The sequence below is a fragment of the Erpetoichthys calabaricus genome, chromosome 5, assembly GCF_900747795.2.
Source record: "Erpetoichthys calabaricus chromosome 5, fErpCal1.3, whole genome shotgun sequence".
In the NCBI taxonomy this organism is placed as follows: Eukaryota; Metazoa; Chordata; class Cladistia; order Polypteriformes; family Polypteridae; genus Erpetoichthys; species Erpetoichthys calabaricus.
In genome coordinates this window covers 69,780,810-69,807,193 of record NC_041398.2, presented here as the reverse complement: position 1 = coordinate 69,807,193, position 26,384 = coordinate 69,780,810, and the positions used below count along the sequence as shown (strand labels likewise).

Sequence of the window (26,384 nt, the reverse complement as noted above, 5' to 3'; positions counted from 1 at the left end):
TGAGATTTTGACAGTCGAGGATAAAAAAGCATCAGGCAATCTTTTCTATATAATTTACTTCCCTTCTTCTAAGTGGCTGCAAAAGTGCAAATAAAAAAAGCCTGGGCACTCATGAACTGTGTCATGTGTGTGGTTAGCCTTTAGGCTTCTTATACCTCGGGTCACGAACGTCTCGGGCCACGTACAAATCGGGTTACGACCAAAAAGTTCGCCAAACTTTTGCATCTGTTCACGACCACACACTCAGTGATAAACAAGCCAGTTTCCCTTCTGGTTTGTATGCGCCGATGATTTCTGCACGTGTTCAGTCTCTCCCTGTGCATTTCCTGTGCAGTGAGCAAGCGAGAGAGAGAGAGAGAGAAAAAAAAGACTGCACGAGAGAGAGAGCGAGCAAGCGAGCAAGCCCAACCAGGGGTGTTTCAGACGACACTCGGTGAGGTAGAAGGAAGCGGTCGCTCCCGCTGAGTGATCAAGGAGCTGGAGTGACCAGAAGAAGTAAGTAAACATTTAGTTTACTATTACACTGTGCATTCTATGGTATAATTAACTATTTTTGTGCTTAAAAATCTTTAAAAAAATATATATTTACATACAGCTCGTATGGTCTGGAACGGATTAATTGTATTTACATACAATCCTATGGAGGAAATTACTTCGGGTCACGACCAGAGTTTTGGAACGAATTGCGGTCGTGACCCGAGGTTCCACCATATTAGGACTTGTATGAAAACATTCATGCTGTTATCTCACTTAAGCAAACACTGCTGGTCTTAAACAATATTTCAAGTACTGCATAATAGTAGTTCTATAATGCATTCTAGTCTTTAGTCAGCTTTATTTGGGCAGTCAACTGCTTTTATAGATAACTAAATTGTTTTGTGCATTGAATCTTAACATGTATAAATATGAACACCTGATAACAATATCATATGCTGTACTATGATATTTGTGCAATTTCATGCTACATAAATTCATATTTGAGTAGAACAGTAAAGTACAATCTAAAAATAATAATGAGGCATGTGAAATTTGTTGAAATAAAAACCTACAGCAACAGGAGTCCCCTAGGCTGAATATGAATCCTATTGCATTAGAACAGTATAACAATTTTGAGCATACCAATCCTATTCGCCTAGATTCTCAAATATACAGTAGCTTTGAGTACTTTAAAATATCTGCTTAGAATTTAGGATTATTCTTATACAGTATTTATCAGGTTAGAACATTAGGCACACAGACTGCATTAAACACTGTGAGGGACGACCGGCCGCCTTACCTGGTCGAGACACACTCAGAATTGAAGGACGGGGAGAGAGTGTGCACAATACATTATCTCCCCCAGAGTGCTAGATGGCAGCCCCCCTGGGCTGCAAGGGTGTCTCAACGATTCCCACAGGGCAGCATGGGACAAGGAGTTCCTCACCTCAGTCCTGCTGTGTTCTGTGGGTACCGCCAGGGGGTGCTTCAGGGACTGGGAAGCCTTACTTCATGGGGTTTCTGTCTCACCTGGAAGTGCTTTCGGACCACGTATGCGGAAGACTGGAAGTACTCCCAGGTGGGAGATAAAAGGAGCAGTCTGCCTCACAAGAAGGAGGCAGAGTTGGAAGGGACTAGAAGATGCTTACCAGGAGTAGTGGAGGCAGAAGAGAAAGAGAGAAGAAGTGCTGCGTGCTGTAAATATTGTGCGTTATTGTACTGTGCATTGGTAGGAAACGATTTGGGAAGTGCTTCCCACTGAATAAAGCCCATGTGTGCTGCTAATCTTGTGTCTGCATCTCTCTTTGTCAGGTGTTGGGAGCTGGTGCGCCCCCTGCATGCCACAACACTTATGAATATACCACTGCCATACCGTGAAGTTTTCCTAACAGTGGTATCTGATACCTGCCTTACAGAACTTTATACAAGAAAGAGCCAAATGGAAGTTTTTAATTCCCCAGTTCATTAACCGGAGGGTGTTTTAGATGAAGATGTGATGTAACCTCAAAGTGACATCCAGTCAGACATACAGTCTAGAGTGAATAGGAAGCTGCTTTATTAGATTACCATCAGGGAATCCTAGACAGGGCTTCTTTGTAACACAAGAAAGTGTTCCTAAGTGAACTGCTGTGAGAATCAAAGCCTAACCATCCTTTCCCCAGCTTTCTGCAACACATGGACATTCTGCCTCTTCTAAGCTCACTCAACTCTCTCATAGACTTCTAACAAAATTCTAACCATGGTAGCATGGGGTTAAAAGCAGGAATTAACCATGAACAGAGCATCAGTCTATTGCAGGATGCACTCATGCACATATGAAAAATTAGCTTAACCTGTACGTTTTTCATATGTGGGAGAAAAGGCCAAATAAACACAGTGCATCCAGAAAGTATTCACAGCGCATCACTTTTTCCACATTTTGTTATGTTACAGCCTTATTCCAAAATTGATTCAATTCATTTTTTTTCCTCAGAATTCTGCACACAATACCCCATAATGACAACGTGAAAAAAGTTTACTTGAGATTTTTGCAAATTTATTAAAAATAAAAAAACTGAGAAATCACATGTACATAAGTATTCACAGCCTTTGCTCAATACTTTGTCGATGCACCTTTGGCAGCAATTACAGCTTCAAGTCTTTTTGAATATGATGCCACAAGCTTGGCACACCTATCCTTGGCCAGTTTCACCCATTCCTCTTTGCAGCACCTCTCAAGCTCCATCAGGTTGGATGGGAAGCATCGGTGCACAGCCATTTTAAGATCTCTCCAGAGATGTTCAATCGGATTCAAGTCTGGGCTCTGGCTGGGCCACTCAAGGACATTCACAGAGTTGTCCTGAAGCCACTCCTTTGATATCTTGGCTGTGTGCTTAGGGTTGTTGTCCTGCTGAAAGATGAACCGTCGCCCCAGTCTGAGGTCAAGAGCGCTCTGGAGCAGGTTTTCATCCAGGATGTCTCTGTACATTGCTGCAGTCATCTTTCCCTTTATCCTGACTAGTCTCCCAGTTCCTGCTGCTGAAAAACATCCCCACAGCATGATGCTGCCACCACCATGCTTCACTGTAGGGATGGTGCCAGGTTTCCTCCAAATGTGACGCCTGGCATTCACACCAAAGAGTTCAATCTTTGTCTCATCAGACCACAGAATTTTCTTTCTCATGGTCTGAGAGTCCTTCAGGTGCCTTTTGGCAAACTCCAGGCGGGCTGCCATGTGCCTTTTACTAAGAGGTGGCTTCCGTATGGCCACTCTACCATACAGGCCTGATTGGTGGATTGCTGCAGAGATGGTTATCCTTCTGGAAGGTTCTCCTCTCTCCACAGAGGACCTCTGGAGCTCTGACAGAGTGACCATCGGGTTCTTGGTCACCTCCCTGACTAAGGCCCTTCTCCCCCAATCGCTCAGTTTAGATGGCTCTAGGAAGAGTCCTGGTGGTTTCGAACTTCTTCCACTTACGGATGATGGAGGCCACTGTGCTCATTGGGACCTTCAAAGCAGCAGAAATTTTTCTGTAACCTTCCCCAGATATGTGCCTCAAGACAATCCTGTCTCGGAGGTCTACAGACAATTCCTTTGACTTCATGCTTGGTTTGTGCTCTGACATGAACTATCAACTGTGGGACCTTATATAGACAGGTGTGTGCCTTTCCAAATCATGTCCAGTCAACTGAATTTACCACAGGTGGAATCCAATTAAGCTGCAGAAACATCTCAAGGATGTTCAGGGGAAACAGGATGTACCTGAGCTCAATTTCGAGCTTCACGGCAAAGGCTGTGAATACTTATGTACATGTGCTTTCTCAATTTTTTATTTTTAATAAATTTGCAAAAACCTCAAGTAAACTTTTTTCACATTGCCATTATGGGGTGTTGTGTGTAGAATTCTGAGGAAAAAAATGAATTTAATCCATTTTGGAATAAGGCTGTAACATAACAAAATGTGGAAAAAGTGATGCGCTGTGAATACTTTCCGGATGCACTGTAGGTAAACTCCATACAGAAAACAATTAGTCTCATAATTCTTACCCAAGGTTCTAAATCTATGAAATGCCAGCACTTCACTGTGCCATGTCATTCCCTTATAGACGAATAACAGATATAACCTTGGGCTGGGTGATATGGACTTAAATTGAAACTGAGATTATTTTGACCAAAAATGTAATACAGTGGAACCTCTAGATACGAGTTTAATTCGTTCCAGAACTGAGCTTGTATAGCGAATTTCTCGTATCTAGAACAAACTTCCCCATTGAAAATAATGGAAATCCAGTTAATCCGTTCTGCACCCCAAATATATTAACATAAAAATCAATTTTCCTAACAAATAACACTGATAAATTATATATACTGTAGTCTACCTTTAATAAATAACACTGGTAAATAATATAACTGATTATTAAAAGAAAACAGTTGTGAAGTGGAGGTTTAAAATACACAAGAATAACAATCCTTTAACACGAGGTTAAAACGTCAACAAGAAGCAGTCTTTAAAAACAGATGACAATCCCCGGTGCTTCTTCTCTGTTAGCGTCTCACCTGCTTCTCCCATGCGGGCTCTGCAACAGGTGAGACACTCTTAATGCAGCTGACCTTCTCTACACCGTCCTGCTTCAGCTGTTTGGCTCGCCTGTTCAGCTCTCTCTCTCTCTCTCTCTCTCTCTCTCTCTCTCTCTCTCTCTCCCTCTCCCTCTCCCTCAACCGGCTCGCGCTTCTCTATATATGCGGGGAGGACATGGCAGCTGCAGCCCATCAGCAACAGGAACAATCATGGATGTGGGCAGTTTCTCACCTGTGCACTTAAGTGAGAAACGCAGACACCGCAGATCGCGGCTTGCAACTGCTACCACGCCCCCTTGCTAAGCTGCGAGCTATACCCACAGCCTGGCTCGTAGCTCGTTTCGCGAAGCAATGCTCGTATTTAGAGCTGAATTTTTCGCTCATACTTTCCTCGTATTTTGAATTTCTTGTATACAGAGGTGCTCGTATCTCGAGGTTCCACTGTATTTGAAATATTGTGATATATTTTCAAAATACATTAAATAATAATTATTGTTCATTTTATTTTAAGACTACTTTCAAGGCACTCAAGGACAACTTACAAAAAAACTCAAAAGTGATTAAATACTAAAAAAAATAATATATAAAAAGAAAACAATACAATGAATAAAATAACAATATACAATTAACATAACATTATGTACATATGATCATAAAAGTACTAAATTGTACAATCAAAGGACAAAAATAAAGGTGAGTAGGCAAATTTAAAAAAAGTAAGTTTTAATTCTGGATTTAAAGATGGGAAGGGAATCAATGCTGTGGATATCATGAGGAAGGGAGTTTCAAAGATGAGGAGCAACAATAGACCCCATAGCAGATAAATGACCAAAGAGCGTAGCCAAGAGACTCGAAGAAGAAGATCTAAGAGTACAAGCAGATGTATAAACATGTGGCAGATCTGAAAGATATGAAGAGGATTGGCTATGAAGAATTTTGAATGTTAATAGCAGAATCTCAAAATTAATACAGTATTTAACAAGGAGCCAATGATGTTCACAAAGAACCAGGGTAATGTGTTCTATGGAGGTGGTTCCAGTAACAACTTAAGCAGCAGAATTCTGGACCAGCTGAAGCCTATGAAGAAGATTGTGAGGGAGGCCGGCCCATATAAAATTATTGTAATCAATATTTGATGTTACCAGAGTATGGACAAGAATAGCAGTATTATTAGGTGTGAGGAATGGATATACACAATTTTAACTGCAAATGTGAAAATATGCAGACCGGATAATATTGTTAATATGAGCTTTGAAAGATAGAGTGCTGACAAGGATGACACCCATGCTCTTAAGCTGGGGGAAGGAAAAACTACAGAACCATCAATTGTCAAGGAAAAAATTTCAAGTTTGGTGAGAGCAGATTTAGTGTCAATGAGGAGAACCTCAGTTTTATCATTGTTAAGCTTGAGAAAATTAGAAAATAACCAGAAAGGCAGTCAGAAAGGAAGAAAGGAGGAAGGGTAGAATTGGGCTTGGTAGATAAATACAGCTGGGTGTCATCAGCATAGCAATGAAACTGAATATCAAATCTCCTAAACATATTGCCAAACGTTAGAAGACAGATAATAAATAAAAGATGGCCCAAACCAGAGAAATGGAGAACACTACTAGTGACTGGGGTAGGCTGAGATCTAAAATTTTTGAGTTGAACAAACTGCACGACAGGACAGACATAATGCAAATCAAGTGTAAGAAATATCAAAGATTCCAATGAAGACTAACCTATCTAACAAAATACCATGGGAGACTGTATCAAACACTGCACTCAGGTCAAGCAACATCAAAATGTGTAACGGCCGACCCCTTACCCAGCCGGCAGCTACACCTCCAAGACCTGTGGCCTGGATAAATAACTGAGGTTGAATCTAAATATCAAGCCGTACCTCTAACAAATAAACTTTTCCCCACAATCAACGGTGTAAATATAAGCACAAAAGAAAAGCAGATATGTAATAATAGATGATTAATTGTATTAAATGTAATAAGAAAAAATGAAAACTAAATAGAAAAAATATATATAAATATCCCTCCACCACAGCAACAACGTGACACGACCATATATAAATACAACAAACCCTCCCTTGCCCCTGTAACATATAACAAACAATGAATAACAACAATGAATGATATACGGAAATGAATGGTCATGAACTTGAGTCCGAGTATACAATTGTCCTGAATGCAGATGACTGGTTAACAGATATGTGGAGTGTTTGTATTTCCCGGTAAATGGAGCAACCTCACCGTGATTCCTCGGTGCATGGTGGATGATGATCTGACCCCGGGGTCTCTGTTGATGAGGGATGGAAGTCAGTCTGGCGAAATGAAAACAAACTGGATGCAAATACGCAATATAGAATACAGCAGGTACAGATGGTTCGTGGTCATGAAAAAAATGGTCTCCTTCTTTCTCCTCTCTTCCTCATTTCCTCCTGATTGCTTAAATAGTCCTGTGCCAGATGTAATTGATAGTTAATAGGTGTTTTCCAATTTGGGGCTGCGGTTTCTTTCCATCATCCGTCCCCATTTACGGGGACGACATTCACTGACACACGCATAAACAGCAAACAGGACAATGGAAACAAGATGCACTCAGACTAACACTGACAACACTATTACTACTATGTAGTCCCGCTACAAATGGTCAGCAGTGCAGAGTCAGCTGCCATTAGCAAATCACTAGCAATTTTAACCAAAGCTGTCTTGTACCCAGTTTCTTAAAAATAGGAGTTTATAGAAGCCATCTTAAGAGCTGAAGAAACAAAGCCAGAAGAAAGTGATGAATGTACAATATCAGTTATTAATGAGACAATAGACGACAGACAAGTTTTTACCAAATAAGTGGAAATTGGATCTAACTGAGAAATGGAAAATTTAGATTTTTTAATGAGATAAGAGATTTCAGAGATAGAAGAGAGTGTAAAGAACAAAAGGGAATTTAAGCAGGGTCTACCAGAGGCAAGGTTAAGAGTACGATGTCAGTTGGTGGTAAAAATGGCTAATTTTTTAATTAAAGGATTTCATTAAAATATCACATTGTGCAGTAGAGTAAAGGTGAAGTGCAACGAAATTAGGTGGCTGTAGAAGAGCAGAAAACAAAACTCTAGAATTCCCTTCACCTAAACTGTTCTACATAGTAAGTAGATTTGGCAGCAGAAAGAGCACCCTTATAAAAAAAAGTAAATGTTCACGATACATTTTTTATGGTTAGCATACCCAGTCTTAGCAGACACACATTCCAGTTTACAGCCTTTAGCTTTAAGCTGACATTGCTTAGGGTGTGTACCAAGGAGCAGAGCAGGTAAAAGAAACTAAGGTTTTAAAGGAGGAATATTGTCTACTAGACCAGGCACGTCAAAGACGCGGCCCACAACAGAAATCTGTGCGGCCCGCATGACAGATTCTAGTTAGCACTGAACTTGTACAAAATGATTACTATCATTTGTGATTGAATCATTCTGCATCTTCGGTGTTACTTATTGACTTTTCTTACTTCTGCCTTCTGATAAAAGCGCGTTTTCCCATGGCATTACGGTACCGGAAACGTCATCTGCTGGTATAGCCACGAGCCTTGACCAAAGTTAATGAGCCGCAGCGTCACAACTGAAGTGATAGGCTACAGCAGCGGGCAGCAGGGGCGGCCTTAGGCATGTGCAAACTGTGCACCTGCACAGTACCGCCAAATCCCAGGGGCCGCCACACCAATATATATTGAATATAAAACAGAAAGAGAAAATAACGACACAGCTGACGGCAATGTGGCCGAAAAACATTGTGTATCTTGTTAATTAGTACGCAGTATTTACAAATGTCGCCAGAGTCGGAGCAGTAAGCTATATGTAGTATTATAACGTTCTGCATTAACACTAGAATTACCAGAGCCTACGAAAAAACTCGTATATCCGGCCCACCTTAAATCGCTTCTTAAATCCGTTCACACCTCTCCGCCAGCATCCTTTGTCCTCTAAATGTGCTGATAAAAGACAAGCTGCCAGCAGCCGGCTATTCCATCCCCCCACCGACTTAGAACGTGAGCGAAGTTTTCCCAGCTCACGCCTTGATTGATTATGTGGGAGTGAAGTGGAGTTTTACAGTGGAAATAACAGATCATTATTCTAAAGTAATCTGTGTAAACACATTGTTAAAACAGAAACTTTTTCATATTTTAGTAATAAATGTTACAAAATGGGGCGGCACGGTGGCACTGTGGGTATCGCTGCTGCCTCGCAGTTGGGAGATCTGGGGACCTGGGTTCGATTCCCGGGTCCTCCCTGCGTGGAGTTTGCATGTTCTCCCCGTGTCTGCGTGGGTTTCCTCCGGGCGCTCCGGTTTCCTCCCACGATCCAAAAACATGCAGGTTAGGTGGATTGGCGATTCTACATTGGCCCTAGTGTGTGCTTGGTGTGTGGGTGTGTTTGTGTGTGTCCTGCGGTGGGTTGGCACCCTGCCCGGGATTGGTTCCCTGCCTTGTGCCCTGTGTTGGCTGGGATTGGCTCCAGCAGACCCCCGTGACCCTGTTTGGATTCAGCGGGTTGGAAAATGGATGGATGGATGGATGTTACAAAATGTAGTAGGCATAAACTATAGAATATATAAAGCCCGAGTTCCAAAGATTAAATAAACACTTTCACAAAAGCTTCAAGAATGATTGAACAGCTTCTGTGGCATAGCGCGTTAAGATTTGCCTCTTAGCGCAGAGCAGCTTTTCCTTGCCTCACAGACCTGAGTTCGATTCCCCGCTGGGGATGAAGTGTTGCTTTTTTTTTCTTTTCTTTTAAACCTCAAATGGACATAAAATTTATACATTGGTATGCACTGTCAGTTACTGAGATCGTTATATTTTCATGTGGGATGCTCCTTTTCAAATATTTTTTTAACAATTGAGACTGCAATTAACAGGAACAACTGTCCTTATAACTTATTTTTAAGATCCATAACACACAGACAGACAGAGCACTGCGTAATAGAGAGACAGACAGGCAGAGAAGTCACTAGATATAGAAATAAACAGGGAAGCCACGTGTACTGAAAGAAAAAAAGAACAACATGTGCATTGTCCCAGCTGCACTGAATAAGCGCAGGCGCTCTAACATCACCCCTCCCCCGATCTTACTTAGAGAGTCAGGGACAACGCACATGTTGTTCTTTTTTTTCTTTCAGTACACGTGGCTTCCCTGTTTATTTCTATATCTAGTGACTTCTCTGCCCGTCTGTCTCTCTATTACGCAGTGCTCTGTCTGTCTGTGTGTTATGGATCTTAAAAATAAGTTATAAGGACAGTTGTTCTTGTTAATTGCAGTCTCAATTGTTAAAAAAATATTTGAAAAGGAGCATCCCACATGAAAATATAACGATCTCAGTAACTGACAGTGCATACCAATGTATAAATTTTATGTCCGTTTGAGGTTTAAAAGAAAAGAAAAAAAAGCAACACTTCATCCCCAGCGGGGAATCGAACTCAGGTCTGTGAGGCAAGGAAAAGCTGCTCTGCGCTAAGAGGCAAATCTTAACGCGCTACGCCACAGAAGCTGTTGAATCATTCTTGAAGCTTTTGTGAAAGTGTTTATTTGATCTTTGGAACTCGGGCTTTATATATTCTATAGTTTATGCCTACTACATTTTGTAACATTTATTACTAAAATATGAAAAAGTTTCTGTTTTAACAATGTGTTTACACAGATTACTTTAGAATAATGATCTGTTATTTCCACTGTAAAACTCCACTTCACTGCCACATAATCAATCAAGGCGTGAGCTGGGAAAACTTCGCTCACGTTCTAAGTCGGTGGGGGGATGGAATAGCCGGCTGCTGGCAGCTTGTCTTTTATCAGCACATTTAGAGGACAAAGGATGCTGGCGGAGAGGTGTGAACGGATTTAAGAAGCGATTTAAGGTGGGCCGGATATACGAGTTTTTTCGTAGGCTCTGGTAATTCTAGTGTTAATGAGAATATCATGGGCCGCCACTTGGTTTTCAAGTTCCGGACACGCGTATATAGAAGCATGTCATGAGCACGAGGCGGCTATGCAGTGTCCGCAACAGATGTGGCCATCCGCCGTGCATAAGATACCGTATTGACATTCCCAGGAGAAGGGGCCACCGATTCTTTCTCTGCCCAGGGACGCCACGAGCCTAGAGCCGCCCCTGCTAAGGCTACACTACTGACTGGGCTGCTGAGACTGGCCACTGGGCAGAACTGACCATCACGAGTAGTAATAGCCCGCATATTTTCACGTTTTTTTGCTCTAGTTTCATGTAATTTTGTGCTAGTATTGTAACGAACAGTTAGTGCAGACTACAGCTGAAGATCTGAAGTAGACGCAAGAAGTTGGTGAGTTGTTTATTAACATATTTTTGTGATTTTGAGTTTGTAAAATTATTGGTCAGGTGACTTTTTGCATATCGGCTTATTTTACAATATAAACTTTGAAGTAAACTTAGTAAAGTAAAATTTGATTTTTGGAGGATTTGTTTTCCAACTTGAATTACTGAGCAATGAATTCAGTGAGTATTTTCGTGATTTCAGTTCACACAAACAGGGCATTGCGCTGTTCTCTTACAACGTTGAGAATGCGCCTGAGAATATCAAAATGGAATTGATTGAAGTGCAGTCAGATTCTATTCTGAAGGCAAAATACAACGAAGTTGATTTGCCAGGCTTGTATGCTTACCTGCCACTCTCATATGTGCAGATCCGTAAGTTGGCATCGAGAGTACTGTCAATGTTCGGAAGCACTTACCTTTGTGAGCAATTGTTTTCGTTAATGAAAGCTACCAAAACCCCACATTGCTCAAGACTTACAGTCGAGCACCTTTCATCCCTCATAAAAGTTGCAGCTGCACAAGATTTCAAGCCTGATATTGACGAACTGGTTACTAACAAGAGATGCCAAGTGTCGGGACAAAAGAAATAAATCTCACACTGTAAGGCTCCTATATAAGCAATGAATAAATAATATAATGAATATAATGTAACAAGGACCGAGCTAAGAGGCTAAAACTCTAATTGTACACTGTTGTATGGAGACTGTATGGAAATAAATTGCTTTTCTTTAAACTTTAAGTGTTACATTTTTTAAAGTTTTCAGTATTGGAAAGAAAGCTACAGTAACTTTGTATAATAGTATTTGTTACAGTGCAGCCTGTTGACTCACGTATGGCAGTCGAAGCGGCCCACCAATGGTAGTGAGTTTGACATGCCTGTACTAGACTATGTACTCCATCATTGTAATAGGAAATCGGTTCATCAGTTGTGAAAAAATTGTCTTTACATGGGAGGTTATCGATTCCACTGCAAAGAGTAGGGACTTGGATATTCTTAATGTTACAAAATGAGAGAGTGTTAAGTTAACATGAAATGATATTACCTTATTAGATATGGGAAGAACTGATGCAGTACATTGAAGAGGAGTTACACCAGTGCGGGAGAGATTAGAACCGCAAGATGGTATATGAATGAATATGAATAATATGAATAATGTTGCATCAGTGCCACAGTGTTTTCCGAAATGTAGTATACAGGTCATAAAATGAATAATTCCAAATATCATATACACCTATGTCTCTGTTTTTTGTCAGTGTGGCTTTGACATCATAGACCATAATGCACATACTAATTCAGCGTAAGCAGGAACACTCAATAAAACTGAATAAAAAAATCAAGTGACAATGAGATAGGAATAAGGCAGATTTACAAGCGTTTGTGTGTCAGCTTTTATCCATCAAGATCAGAGAATTTCCACTTTCATTGTCTCAAAACACCACTTACATCTACAGTTATTCCCAGTTTCAATTAAAAACTAACAGCGTCAGATCCTGGCAATGGGGGGGGGGGGGCGGGAAGAGGGCGTTAGTATGTATTGTGACTGAGAAAAGTAAAAAAAAAAAAAAAAAAGCCAACTTTTACAAGTACTATAAATTTACAGCAGCTGTTACAGACGCAAATCAAATGTACAGTGGGTACGGAAAGTATTCAGACCCCCTTCAATTTTTCACTCTTTGTCATATTGCAGCCATTTGCTAAAATCATTTAAATTAATTTTTTCCCTCATTAATGTACACACAGCACCCCATATTGACAGACAAACAAAAAGAATTTTTGAAATTGTTGCAGAAGTATTAAAAAAGAAAAACTGAAATATCACATGGTCCTAAGTATTCAGACCCTTGCTCAGTATTTAGTAGAAGCACCCTTTTGAGCTAATACAGCCATGAGTCTTCTTGGGAAAGATGCAACAAGTTTTTCACACCTGGATTTGGGGATCCTCTGCCATTCCTCCTTGCAGATCCTCTCCAGTTCTGTCAGGTTGGATGGTAAACGTTGGTGGACAGCCATTTTTAGGTCTCTCCAGAGATGCTCAATTGGGTTTAAGTCAGAGCTCTGGCTGGGCCATTCAAGAACAGTCACAGAGTTGTTGTGAAGCCACTCCTTCGTTATTTTAGCTGTGTGCTTAGGGTCATTGTCTTGTTGGAAGGTAAACCTTCGGCCCAGTCTGAGGTCCTTAGCACTCTGGAGAAGGTTTCTGTCCAGGATATCCCTGTACTTGGCCGCATTCATCTTTCCCACGATTGCAACCAGTCGTCCTGTCCCTGCAGCTGAAAAACACCCCCACAGCATGATGCTGCCACCGCCATGCTTCACTGTGGGGACTGTATTGGACAAGTGATGAGCAGTGCCTGGTTGTCTCCACACATACCTCAGTGCAAGACACATGACAGCCCGCCTGGAGTTTGCTAAAAGACACCTGAAGGACTCGGAGATGGTGAGAAATAAGATTCTCTGGTCTGATGAGACCAAGATAGAACTTTTTGGCCTTAATTCTAAGCGGTATGTGTGGAGACAACCAGGCACTGCTCATCACTTGTCCAATACAGTCCCCACAGTGAAGCATGGCAGTGGCAGCATCATGCTGTGGGGGTGTTTTTCAGCTGCAGGGACAGGACGACTGGTTGCAATGGTGTACTGACTATCTCTCTCAGTCCCTTGCAGACCTTTCCCGGGAAATCCCGTCTCTTGCCGGTCCCAAGGATGACGTCACTTTCGGACACCAGGATGCCACTCCCAGTTCCTGCAACGATGACGTCATTTCCTTTCCAGGCCTTTAAAACTGCCATCTTGCCTTAATACAGGCAGTTCTGTTTTGGACTCCGAACTATACACATCGTGTACCTAAAAAGAGCAATTTACAGCCGAGCATAATATACGGGTGGCTGCCCCAAACCTTTCTGATGTCTCCGACTCATTCTTATGACAACATATCATTAAGAGTGCACAATACAACTTTATTTCCTTATTCTCCTTGTAATTCCTCAAGAGAATACCAAAGGAGTAGAAAATACATTACCAGAATAAATGTTTTTAAATTTTTAACCATTTGTAATTAGGAGGAAACCAGAAAAATGAAAAGGTGATTTTAAAGAAAAATATAAACCTCTATATACAGTATAATGAAAGTTCTTATAATAACGACGATGGAACATTTCATAATCATTTACAAAAAACAGCAACTAAACCATGAAAAACATGAAATATCCAGTATCTATTTGTTAACTAAGATTCCACAACTGTATGCAATGAGACATTAACTTTTGAGTGTATTACCATTCTAATTACCACGCTGAGAGTGATAACAGGAGCAATACAAGAATACAAAAGAAGACATTAATATTTTTTGTGAGATGTTGAAATAACTACTATACGATTTCTAAGGAGTCCTGATCAAGTGATTTAACTAGAATCATTACATCTTAAAGAGCAATCTTACCTGACACACACTAGTACTAAGACACAACGTTGTCTCTTTGGGGCAGCATTGAGCCACTGGGTTTGAAAAATACAAAGCTTCCCCTATCACCTCCTTATGTGGATAAGTAAAGCACCCTATTTACAAATAGAAGATAGTGAAATTCAAAACAGATAAATTTTACTGCTACACAGGTCGGACAGTAGTAGTAGTAGTAGTAGTAGTAAGTGGCAGCTAATCTAGGTGAATTAATACAACATGCATCTAAAAAACATGAAGCTTTCATTTGAATGTGTAACTTCAAAATATAGTATTAAATGAAGTACAAGAAGAAACCAGGTGTTTAAAGAACGGAAGAAATGAGAGCAAAACAAATAACATTATTCATTATGTTGGGAACAAAACAATGCTTTTAATAAATGAGCCTGTTTGGTAAAGTATGTATCATAGATATTTAAAATGGAAGATCAGGGATCTGTGAAATTTTTGCCAAATGAAATTGACTTTGTTAGTGACATAATTATCATAGAAACCTGAGGTATTATATCTGCAAAAGATTTAGAGATTTATGGATTTACACTGATAAAATATTATCCAAAAGGCAATGCACAGAAGCTATTAAAAGACAAATTAAAGGTTAGGTTGACGGGAGGACATGGACTCCCCATCCTGGAGAGGACCAGCACCCGCGGGATGGACCGCTGAGCCCTATGGGGCTTATCTAAGGGAAAGGCACTGTGACAGATGGCCGGGGCCCATGCCCCGCCGGAACACCTCTGCAGCATAAGTTCCAGGGGAGCAAGCATGGGAAATGCAACATCTCCCCCTGGACGCTAGACGGCAGCCTGCCTGAGTTGCAGCGGTGCCTCTGACTCCCGCAGGGCTTCATGGGGGTTGGAGTGTTGTGCAGCCCTGTTGGGTTCCGCAGGCGCCACCAGGAGGTGCTGAAGCAGGAGCTGCTGGACACTTCTGGGCACTGGTTTCACCACACCCGGAAGTGCAGCCGCATGTCGGCAATCAAGCACCTGGATCACTTCCAGGTGCCCAATAAAAGGAGCCGGCAACCACCACTCAGCAGCCAGAGTCGGGAGGAGGAGGAGGACAAAGCTTGGAGGAGGAGTGGTGGTATAAGAGAAAGTGGAAAGGAAAGTGTGTGGTGTGTTTTTGATGTGCTTATTTCACACTTGGGACTGTGTTGTGCCTGTGGGGATTACAGGGAAGACGTGCCCCACAGGTGAAGAAAAATAAAAGTATTTTTATTTTATACGTGCATCCGGTGTGAATCTGTGTCGGGTTGGGCGCTTATATAGCGCCTTGTTATACAGTCCACTTATGTTCTTGACCCAGTCCTCATAGGATTTTTCAAAGAAATCTTTGATGTGTTAATTGATAGTGAACTTGTCATTAGATACGGGTGTGTTCCCAGATTGTCTAAAGACTGTCCTATTTGATTGAAGTTCAAGATATTCTACTGTATATGGCATACCACAATAATTTATTCTTGGCACGCTGTTATTTTCAATCAATATGCTCTCATTAGACCAGATTATTTCAAAACACAAGGTGAATTACCACAATTAAGCAAATGCCACGCTGCTTTACCTACCTATACCGCCCCACTGACCCAATGTCTATCATATATTTGTGGATGGATGAGTAGTCAATTCCTCAAGCTTAATTCAAGCTTTTGTTTTTAGTTGGCTAGATTAATGTAATAAACTCCTAACTAGTCTACCTAAGAAAGACATCAATCAGTTGCAGTTAGTTCAGAACACAGGAGTAAGAATATTAGCTTAAAAAAGAAAATCTCAGCACATCTCATCAGTTTAAGTGTCATTACATTGTTTACCTGTGTCTTTTAGAATTGACTTCAAAATGCTATTAATTGTATTTAAAGTTTTAAATAACCTTGCTCCTTCCTATATATTGTGGTGTCTATCCCCCTACATTCCAAGTCGCAACTTTAGATCTTTTAATAATTGTTGCCTTATTATTCCGTGGGTTAAGCTCAAAAGAAGTGATGAGGCTATCTTTTGCTGATTTGCACCAAAAATCTGTAATGTTTCACCAATAAAGAAATACCAGGCTAACACTGTAGATCATAGTTTCTTAAATTATGGGTTGCCAGCTTTTGGTCTTGCGCAGGGTCATTAGTCACCATTGTATTCAGTGGGAAACAGTCACATATGGTTTGTGAAGCGTCTCGCAATGGGTCGTGTCAGGCAGTAAAATCAATCAACATTGCTCTGGTTGAATGAAAGCAGATACCCCAACCTGCCACAAGACTCAAAACACTGAATGCTCTAAAACAAAATCTTGACAAAAACAATAAAGAACTACTTAAGAACATTTATGTTAGGCAGAATGCCCAATAAAGGCCAGGTAGTCTTTTGGCCTGGAACACATTGAGATTTTTTTTTTTCCCCCTCCTCCTCTGGCTTAACTGGATTTTTTTTTTTAATATTATTTTTGTTCATCCTGGCCAACTGATCATATCATTGGAATGTCAGTTAGAAACTTTAAAAAATTCTATATTTAAGGACTCTCTTTCTCTTAATTATACAACTATCTTTTAAATTTGTTTTTCTTTGCATGTAACTACTTCTTAGATATATTGTAAAGTGCTTTCAGCTACATCGTTTGTTGAAAATGTTGCTGTTGACAGTGATGGTGCTAAAAACTATATTACAGAAAAACTAATGCGGTTTTTCAAAGTGAGAGGTAAGATACAGTCTGAGGCTCAAATAATTCACAAAGACAGTCCAATGTAGACAGACAAAAATGACAAAAAATATAAAAATGAAGTACACAAGAAAGGGCTACACAAAAGTGCAAGTCACTAGATAAGCTAAGATACGCCACTTTCTGTTAAAGGTTTTGAACCACAATCTATCAGATGGGGAGTCTCATCCACCTCTCAAGTATAATAAAGCACCCCCTTTCTCACCTCTCATCTTCCTAAATGTTTTTCTTTTCCTCCTAACATGCCTCAACTCTCCTTAAATTCCTGACTTAATTTGCTGTGCATTTATTTTAGCTTTGGGGATTATCTAGTACCTGAGCACAGCATGCAGTAACCCAGATATGGACTCAAAAGTGCATAATATAGCTAAAGCAGGATCTTTAACTTGTATGATATATCAGATTATTTAACACAGCATCCTGCTGGCCGTTTTAACGAGTCCCCATCTTAACTTATACAGTACAGGTAAAATTCTGTTACAATGAACTGCCAGGGACCTAAAAAATATTTCGTTGTAATAAAAAATTTTGCAGTAATGAGATTATGTATTTGTCACTATAGTGCTTTCTTTAACTTGTGTCCAGGCGTTCGAAATCATTTCAATAGTTTCTTTCGCGTTAATTTTAATCTCCAAATGTCTACAAGTTATGCGGACGAGAATTTTTCTCAGCATTTCCTTGCGATAAAACACTTTCATGGTGCGAATGATGCCCAAATCCAATGGCTGAAGCACTGCCGTGCAATTGGGTGGGAGGAATTCAACGTGAACATTATCTAAATGTGGAAGTATGTTGTGGGCAACACAGTTATTAATCAGAAGCCGAATCATCCTTTTCTTCTTCTTCAAATTGTGAGGTTTTTGAACTGTTTTGGGATCCCCCCACCCCCCATCCAACGGGGCGTCATGCCGAAGTGCATCCCGAAGCGCGACTGCCGCATCCGTGGAAGATTGTCTATTGCCAGGGCAGGGCAACAGCAGGCTCACAGCAGTGCAGTGAAGCGCCACAGAAGCAAATCCTAAAAGTTCGGGGTTGCACTATAAGTCCCTGTCTTGCACCCCAAAACACAAGGCTGAGTCTCAGTACTTTAGTAAAACCAGCTTTATTCAGCTTGAAACAGGAACAGCACGCTATTTATTTATTGTAGCGGGACCTGCCACTCTCCTATACACAGACACAGCAGTCAGGCAGGCTTGTGGCTAGATTAGTGGCCAAGTACTACTGTTCCCTGCATTTACAATGTTCCTTGCATCACCCATCAAGATCTTTTCTGTTTGCTTTGGTGAAGAGCTGCAGAAGAGCTGTGAGCCTGCTGTTACCCTGGCAATGGATAAACAGTCTTCCACAGAAGCGGTGATCGCAATTCGGGACGCTCTTCAGCATGTTGCCCAGTTGGGGGAGGTCCCAAGAAAGTTTAGAAACCTCACATTTTCTTGAATGAGTGCCGCATTAATAGGTATGTTTTTTGAACAAGCATTACTGAACCACATAAAAACTGTTTTTTAACATTTTCAAATGCAGCAGTTCACATATGGTTGCAACCCGAGATTTTTCTTCATTTTTTTGCTCAGTCTTTCAAGAAAGTTGATAGTGTTGATGGCGAAATTCAGAATTCACTGGCGACGTCTCTTCTTTTTGCCACAATCGAGAGCTGCAAAAATGTAAAGTTTTTTTTTTTTCCTAATATGAACTGTTATCGTTTTTTCATGTCTGCCGTTTCTATAGGAGGGTGACATTGAGTTAAATTCCAGTGGATGTTTTTCAGATGTTGACGAGCAATAAGCAAAAGGTATCACTGAAAACCACCAAAAAGTAAAAACAGCAAAAAAAACAGTATGTGGAAAATTTGAACAAAGAAAAAAAATGTTTCTTAGTGTTTCTGTTTGGGGATCGTTGTGCACAACTGAGCAGCGACCACAGAACTAACTGCTCTGCGGATGATTCATTCAGGCATTTCAAGGTCTTTTGGGCACTTTGTTGTAATGAAAGTGTCTGCTGAATGTATTTTGTAGTAACAAGATTTTTATAGATTTGTGTCATATGGGGAAACAGTCAAGACCATAAAAATACTTCATTGTAATGAAAATTACATTGTAAAGATATTTGTTGTAATGGAATTTTACCTGTATATCAAATTAAATTTAAACTAAAAACATTTATAGGTTACTGGGTTATGTCCCCAAACTATTCAAGAGAAGTTATAAATAAATTATAAATCTTGTAGGACACCTAACTTGTTCACATAGGGAATACTTTCTAGTTCCTCCAAGCTCCCCCATGTGTACTTTATTTTTTGCTTTTATTTGTAAAAACATACAGTATTTACCACTTAACTCCCTAATTATTAGTTTTGTCCAACAGTAAAAAGCTAAGATAGATTTCCCATCATTGCCACTGATACTGAGGTACTGTAAAGTCTGATATAAAATAAACATTGGCAATAACTTTATAATTGAGTTTCACAGATTGAGACAGAAAACTCAATTAACATTCGCCAAGAGCTTTATAACAAGATTTTGGAATAGTAAGAAAGGCCCATTCAGTGTTTAATCAGGGAGGTGGGTAAAATGTAAACAAAAATGACAGCCGAGGCATTTACTGAAGAAACTTCTAGTAGCTAAAAAGGATCTGCCCATGATCTCATTCTGAATGCTGCAGACATTTGAGCTTTGAGCATTCTACACAAGGACGCAGCAAATATTCTTCTCTGATTCCCTATAAACATAATATTCCTAAAGAATATCACTGAACTACACTTAGCTGCAGAGTTAATCGACTCCACAAAAAAAGAAAAGAAAAAAGAAATCAAAAGTTAAAAGAAATGAATAGTGTTCAAAGGCTTATTTTTATAAACCTGGAGGCAGATGTTGCTGATATCTGAGTCACAGTAAATACATGTTAGTGAACTGCTATTACATTCACCCTGACACACAAAAGCAAAGTGGGCACAATTCCTACTGATTTTAAAACAACTGCTTAAAGCGTGTAAATAACATAGCAACAGTTAATTCCTTTTCTGAAAGGAACGAGAAGAAAATAATACTAACAGTCTTCAAGGCTGCCACATTAAGCAAAAATTATTCACTCTTAATATAGGTGAATGAAGGTGTGTACATTTATTTTGTTTCTATCTTTTCAATTAAAAGCATTCTATGGACACTGTGTAAAAATGAATATAAAGTCTATTCAGAACAAGTCTGAGTGTATACTAGGAATTTCAGATTTGATTTTCAAATTTCATGCAGCATAATAATATTCATAATCATGTATACATGGCAGACAAAACAGTACTGTGTACATTAATTTATTGCCAGAAGATGAAGTTGTCCAACTATGATTAAAAACCATAAAGTAACAAAAATAAATGCACAAAGAGGGGACAAAAAATTAAAAAATAAATTGAAATATTATTTACACTGTTTTACATTAAACCTTCTGTGGATGCACCACCTGCAGGAGGAATAGGGGCCAGGTACAATGTGACCTGGGTGGCAATCAAAGGCAGAGAGGCCTTGGTGGACTGGAACCCGGACACCCAAACTGATTCTTAGGACATGGAATGTCCCCTCCCCTCTCTTGGGGAGAAAGGTACCGGAGTTGGTAAGTGAGGCAAAGAGCTACCAACTAGACATAGTTGGGCTCACATCCAACTAACTTGTTTAGTTCTGGAACCAACCCCCTCAAAAGAGGATCGACTCTACTTTACTCTCGAGAAGCCCTAGAGGAAAGGTACTTGGTGGGATTGGGCTTATTTTTGAGTCCCTGCATGGTCAATACCATGTTGGAGTTTGTCGCGGTGAATGAGAAGGCTGCCTCTGTGCAGCTGAAGGTTGTGGAGGGGAGGACTCTTACTGCCATATGTGCCTATGCACCAAATGGCTGTTTGGAGTACCAGGGCTTCTTGGAGTCACTGGAGTGAATCCTGGAAAAAGTTCCATTTGGGGACTGCTGGGGGATGTCAACACCCATATGGGTAATATTGGAGACACCTGGAGAGGTGACTGGGAGGGGCGACCTCCCTGATCTAAACCCGAGGAATGTTTTGTTATTGGAATTCTGTGCTAGGCATGGTTTGTCCATAATGAACACCAAGTTCAAATATTAGGTGGCTCCTAAGTGTATTTGGTACCAGAGAACCTTTGGCCAAAGATATATGAACAATTTCATAATTGTATCATCAGATTTGCGGCCATATGCCCTGGACACTCGGGTGAAGAGATGAGCAGAGCTGTCAACTGATCACCACCTGGTGGTATGTTGGGTCAGATGGTGGGGGAGGGGCCTAGACAGACCTGGAAAGTCCAAGTGAGCAGTAAGGGTGGTCTTAGAACATCTGTGGGAGGCACCTGTCCAGGAGACTTTCAACTCCAACCTCTGGAAAAGCCTTATCCCAGGTCCCAGGAGAGAGACTAAATGGGAGTCCAAAACACCATTGTTCAAAGCCTCCATTGTTGAAGCGGCTGCAAAGAGCTGCGGCCTGAAGGCTACAGGTGCCTCTCAAGGTGGCAACCTAAGCACCCAATGGTGGACACCAGAGGTGAGGGTTGATATCAGGCTATAAAGGGAGGTCTCCCGTATATGGTTAGCACAGGAGACTCACAAAACAACAGAAAGGTACCATCAGGCCAAAAGGACTGAAGCCATGATGGTCAGGGAAGCAAAAACCCAGGTGTAAGAGGAGTTCTGAGAAACCATCAAAAGCAACTATTGATCGGGCTTCAAAGTGGTTCTGGCAAACCATCAGGCCACTCAGAAAGGAAAGACAGGGATTCACGTAGGCTGTTCTCAGTAAGGGTAGAGAACTGCTGGCTCAGACTGAGCATGTTATCTGGAGGTGGAAGGAACAATTTGAGTAACTCCTGAACCCAATGGACACATCCTCTGTGGAGGAGACAAAGCCAGAAGCTGATGGGGGATCAATGCCCAATTTCATAGAGGTAGTTAAGAAATTCCACAGTGGCGATGCCCTGGGAGTGAATTTGATCCACCCAGAAATGATGGAAGGCTCTGGAGATTGTTGGGCTGTCATGCGTTTTAAATGTTGCATTGTCATCAGGAGCTGTACCATGGTGGTGGCCCCCATTTTTAAAAGGGGGAACAGGAGGGTGTGCTCCATCTATCAGGGGATCACACTCCTTAGCCTTCCTGGAAAAGTTTATGCCAGGTTGCTAGACAGGCAACTCCGCCCAGTCATGAAACCTCAGATCCAGGAGAAGCAATGTGGATTCTGTCCAGGCTGTGGAACGATGGACATGATCTTTACCTTTATGAGGAGTGGCATGTGAGTATGCTCAATCGGTTTACATGTGTTTTGTGGAAATTAGAGAAGGTGTATGACCATGTTCCTCACAGGCTTCTGGGAGGGGTGCTGGGGCCCCTAACAAGGGCTATTCAGTCTCTGTATAATCACAGTGAGAGATGTGTCCACACATTCGGAAAAACATCGGCTTTATTTCCAATGGATGTGGGACTTCACCATTGCTGTGCTTTGTCTCCTGTCCTGTATGCGATTTTCATGAACAGCATATCAAGGAGCAGCTGGGGAGGGGGTCCAGTTTGGTGTCCTTATAATCGTGTCACGGCTTTTTGCAGATGGTGTGATCCTGTTAGCTTCATTGGGCTGTGAACTCCAGCCATGTATTGGGACAGTTTATGACCGAGTGTGAAGCAGCAGGGATGAGGAGCAGCACCTCCATATCTGAGGCCATGGTCCTCAGTAGGAGAAAGACGGATTGTCCTTTCCGAGTGGGAGGCGTGTTAGTGCCTCAAGTGGAGGGGATTAAGTACCTTGGGGTCTTGTTCATGAAAGGAGGAGAAAAAAAAATGGTGAGACTGATAGACAGATTGAGGCAGAGAGCACAGTTATCTTCACCAATCTGAAGTGGTGAAGAATGAGCTGAGTCAGAAGATGAAGCTCTCAATTTACCAGTCAATCTACGTTCCTACCCTCACCTATGGTCATGAGATTTGGGTAATGACCAAAAGAATGAGATCGTGGGTGCAATCTGCCAAAATGAGCTTTTTCCTCAGGGTGGCTAGGCTCTCCCTTACAGACAGGGTGAGAAATGCAGAAATCTGGAAGAGGCTTAGAGTAGAGCCGCTGACCATCTGCATCAAGAGGAGCCAATTGAGGTGGTTCAGGCATCTGATATTGATGCCTTCTGGATGCCTCCATGTGAAGGTTTTATGGGCATGACCAGCTGGGAGGAGACCCCAGGGAAGACCCAAGGCTCACTTGGAGGATTATATCTTCCAGATGGCCTGGGAATGCCTTGGGTTCCCACAGTATGAGTTAGCAAGTGTGGTTGGGAAAAAGGATTTTTGCGACTCACTACTAAGAGTTTTGGATAAGCGATGAAAAATTAATGAATAAATGAATTAATGAAAATTTTACACTAAATAATGGGTAGTTTTCATCAATAGCATAACAACTGAGGACACATATTTCTTGAAAGATTTGTACTGCATACTGAATTTGGGTTTTGCTTTTGTATAGAGGTACAACTGCAATGTCTTACATAAGTGGTTAGCAATGTGCTTCCAATTCAAAAATGATATTCCTAAAGTCAATCATGCAGGACACACATACAGCATCCTATAAGGAGATGCACACATGTTCACACAAAAACACTTCATTAAGGAAAGTATAGCTATACATGTATCTTCTATTATACACAGGCATGGAAGCATTGCCTTCTAACAAAAGAGCCTTGTAATCTACACATTGTTTCTGTGTCCTCACAAATACCCTCTATAGCCTACTGTAAATGTATAATTCAAGAATCTAGTATCATTTTAAATACACTACATTATAAAGATATTATAATTGAATCAAAACTATGTACTGTATATTGAATCATGTTACATATTAGCATTGAGTTTACTCTGATGTTTAATGATATACTCAGGTATTCATTTATATGAAACATAAGTACATTTATGCAAAGGAAGCAGTGAAAAATGCCTTCCTGTTGACAGTTTCTGTGGATATTGGCTTTAAAAAGTACTGCAAATCTGTTCAGGCTTGAATCAAGTGCTCCTTGTGTCCTAATTCCACATTATAATTTATGTTTTCAAAACAATGCAAAATGAGAATAAAGTGTGAATTTCAACAGTTTCACTTTTTAATGTGAAATCATAACAGCATAGTGTACATACCAATGTGAGAATAAAGTAGTGAAAACATCTGTAATTTCAGAATCCTGAAACAATTTCAGTAGCTCCGGGTCCAATGACAAATGTGCCAGAAGTCGCAACTCCACATGAGAAAAATCTAGAAAAATAAATACATCAAGTGATTTTGTCATACCATCCACATACAGTATTGCTGCATACAGTGGCAGAAAATAATGCTCTCTGGGACTGCTGTTATTAGTTTTTTAGATGGGAATTTCTTATAATAATCAGGGAACATTTATTTTTTGGTGGGAAAACAACTAAAAAACATATTGGTGGTGGCAGTGTTACATGGTACACAATGACTGCCATTATTCACAGAACTTTGATCCACTGAATTTGTTTTTTTAATTGAACCAACAAAGAAGACATTGCAGTTTGGCTTTACATTTAATATACAGGATTCCAAACAAAGATTAGACGCAAGGATCAAACACTTACATACAGATCAATGAAACATTTGTTATATATAGTTGCTGATATTAAACTAAACAGAGGAAAACCATTTGTGTTGAAATTCTTTAACCTATAGTCAGTAAATCCGAAAACTCCAGTTGATCATTGACCTGGATTCCAGAATATCTGTAGGATGTACCCTTCATTTGAGTATGTGGGACTACTTACTTTCTCCTTCTCAAATCGATATCATTTTTTTTCTTAAATTTACATGACAGTAACATTACAATTTAATAATATCTGATTTCATACATTTTAAAAATGAATGTGATGATGTTGAAGATTTTCAAAATACAACCTGTTTAGTAGCAGATGAGTCAGATATGATGCATTTATTTGAGTGCAAAGTTTATGATACAAATGAAAAAAACAAGCTTGTGGGTCAACTACAGTATTGTCGCTTGTTCTTAAGGATAATGAAGAATTTACCATCACTTGCTGTTTCAATTGTCAAGTAAACTGAATAATCACTGAATTAGTTTAAAATGGACTCCAAGTTCTATGAACTCCTCAGTCAGAAGGCTGAGCTATATTATATAGAAAAAAAATACTGAAAAAGACTTCAGTTTCAATGGTTTTATCACAGTACTTCATAGATATGAGTCATCCATTGGAGAAAACATGGGGAGGGAGAGAGACACTCCCCTATCCAGCACACACACCCAGATCTGTTGAAAAACGCCTATAGATAGATAGGCTTTTCTCATTTCTTGTCTCACATCTAAATATGTATCTGCTTGTAGTCTGTGACACACCATAGCCATGTCCACATCTCCTTCACCCTCTTCTGCTATAGCTTCCACCCCAGTATGTCCCTGAAGTGATTTGTCTCCTTGCTTACACCTTTGCTTAGTTCAAAAATAAAAACACATAATTTCGGTTTGCTTTGAGAGCATGATATGAAAAATGAGCCGTTAATGTTAAAGGTTTTAACTTGCATTCCACATTAATAAATTAAATACAAATGATAGCAAACTTAATTTTCAACACAACATTATACGTAGTCCGAATAAAGGGATAGTGGTTTCACATTCCGAATGAAACAGATGTGGCTACACCTGATCATCCAACCAACCATCCATTTTCTAGCTAGCTTATTTGTATTTGCAACTACTGTGCGAAAGTGACAAAATGAGTCGTTTCCACATGTTTATTCGAAAATAACATTCATTTAGTGTTTTTCAAATATCAACATTTGCCAGACATTTATATGACACAGCTCATAATGTCTTGAAGCACAAGACAAATTAACCTATTAAGATCTTGAATGCAGTAAAGGCATGCATAATCACTGAAACATATAGTTACTGTAGCAGGGCTGTGAAAACAGCATACTCCAACAGGCAAACATTAGCCAAAAACAATGTTCATTAATATAACAACTAAAATGTGAAAAACATTGTTAAAACACATCTTACACATGTATATGATTAGCACAGGAGAGAATGGGATGTCATCTCCAGGCATAAGTTCTCTGATCAGTTCAGTTTAATGGTCAAGTATGATCCCTTATGTGCAGCACTGTGCAACAAATACAAATGCTGTTTTACAGGAATTTTCAAATAAAGTATTCATCTTTAATTGATAAGTTTAATTTCAGTAGCCTCAGAGTTGGATTTAGGCATAAAAAAGGAAAGAGAATTTGAATATTAAAGGATCAGGAGCTTATGGCATCTGAAATAATTTGACTTGCAAATAAAATATTATCCTCCAATAAGAGTAATTATCCAG

General features: G+C 40.2%; 1 protein-coding gene across 1 annotated transcript in view; it reads right to left on the bottom strand.

The window, feature by feature from the left end:
• Positions 1-26,384, bottom strand: part of poln (polymerase (DNA directed) nu) — a 195,059-nt gene that overhangs the window by 95,656 nt on the left and 73,019 nt on the right. Inside the window, exon 6 of the mRNA XM_051928538.1 lies at positions 24,180-24,294. Coding sequence (XP_051784498.1) covers positions 24,180-24,294 — 115 coding nt within the window. The remainder of the gene's footprint in view (positions 1-24,179; positions 24,295-26,384) is intronic.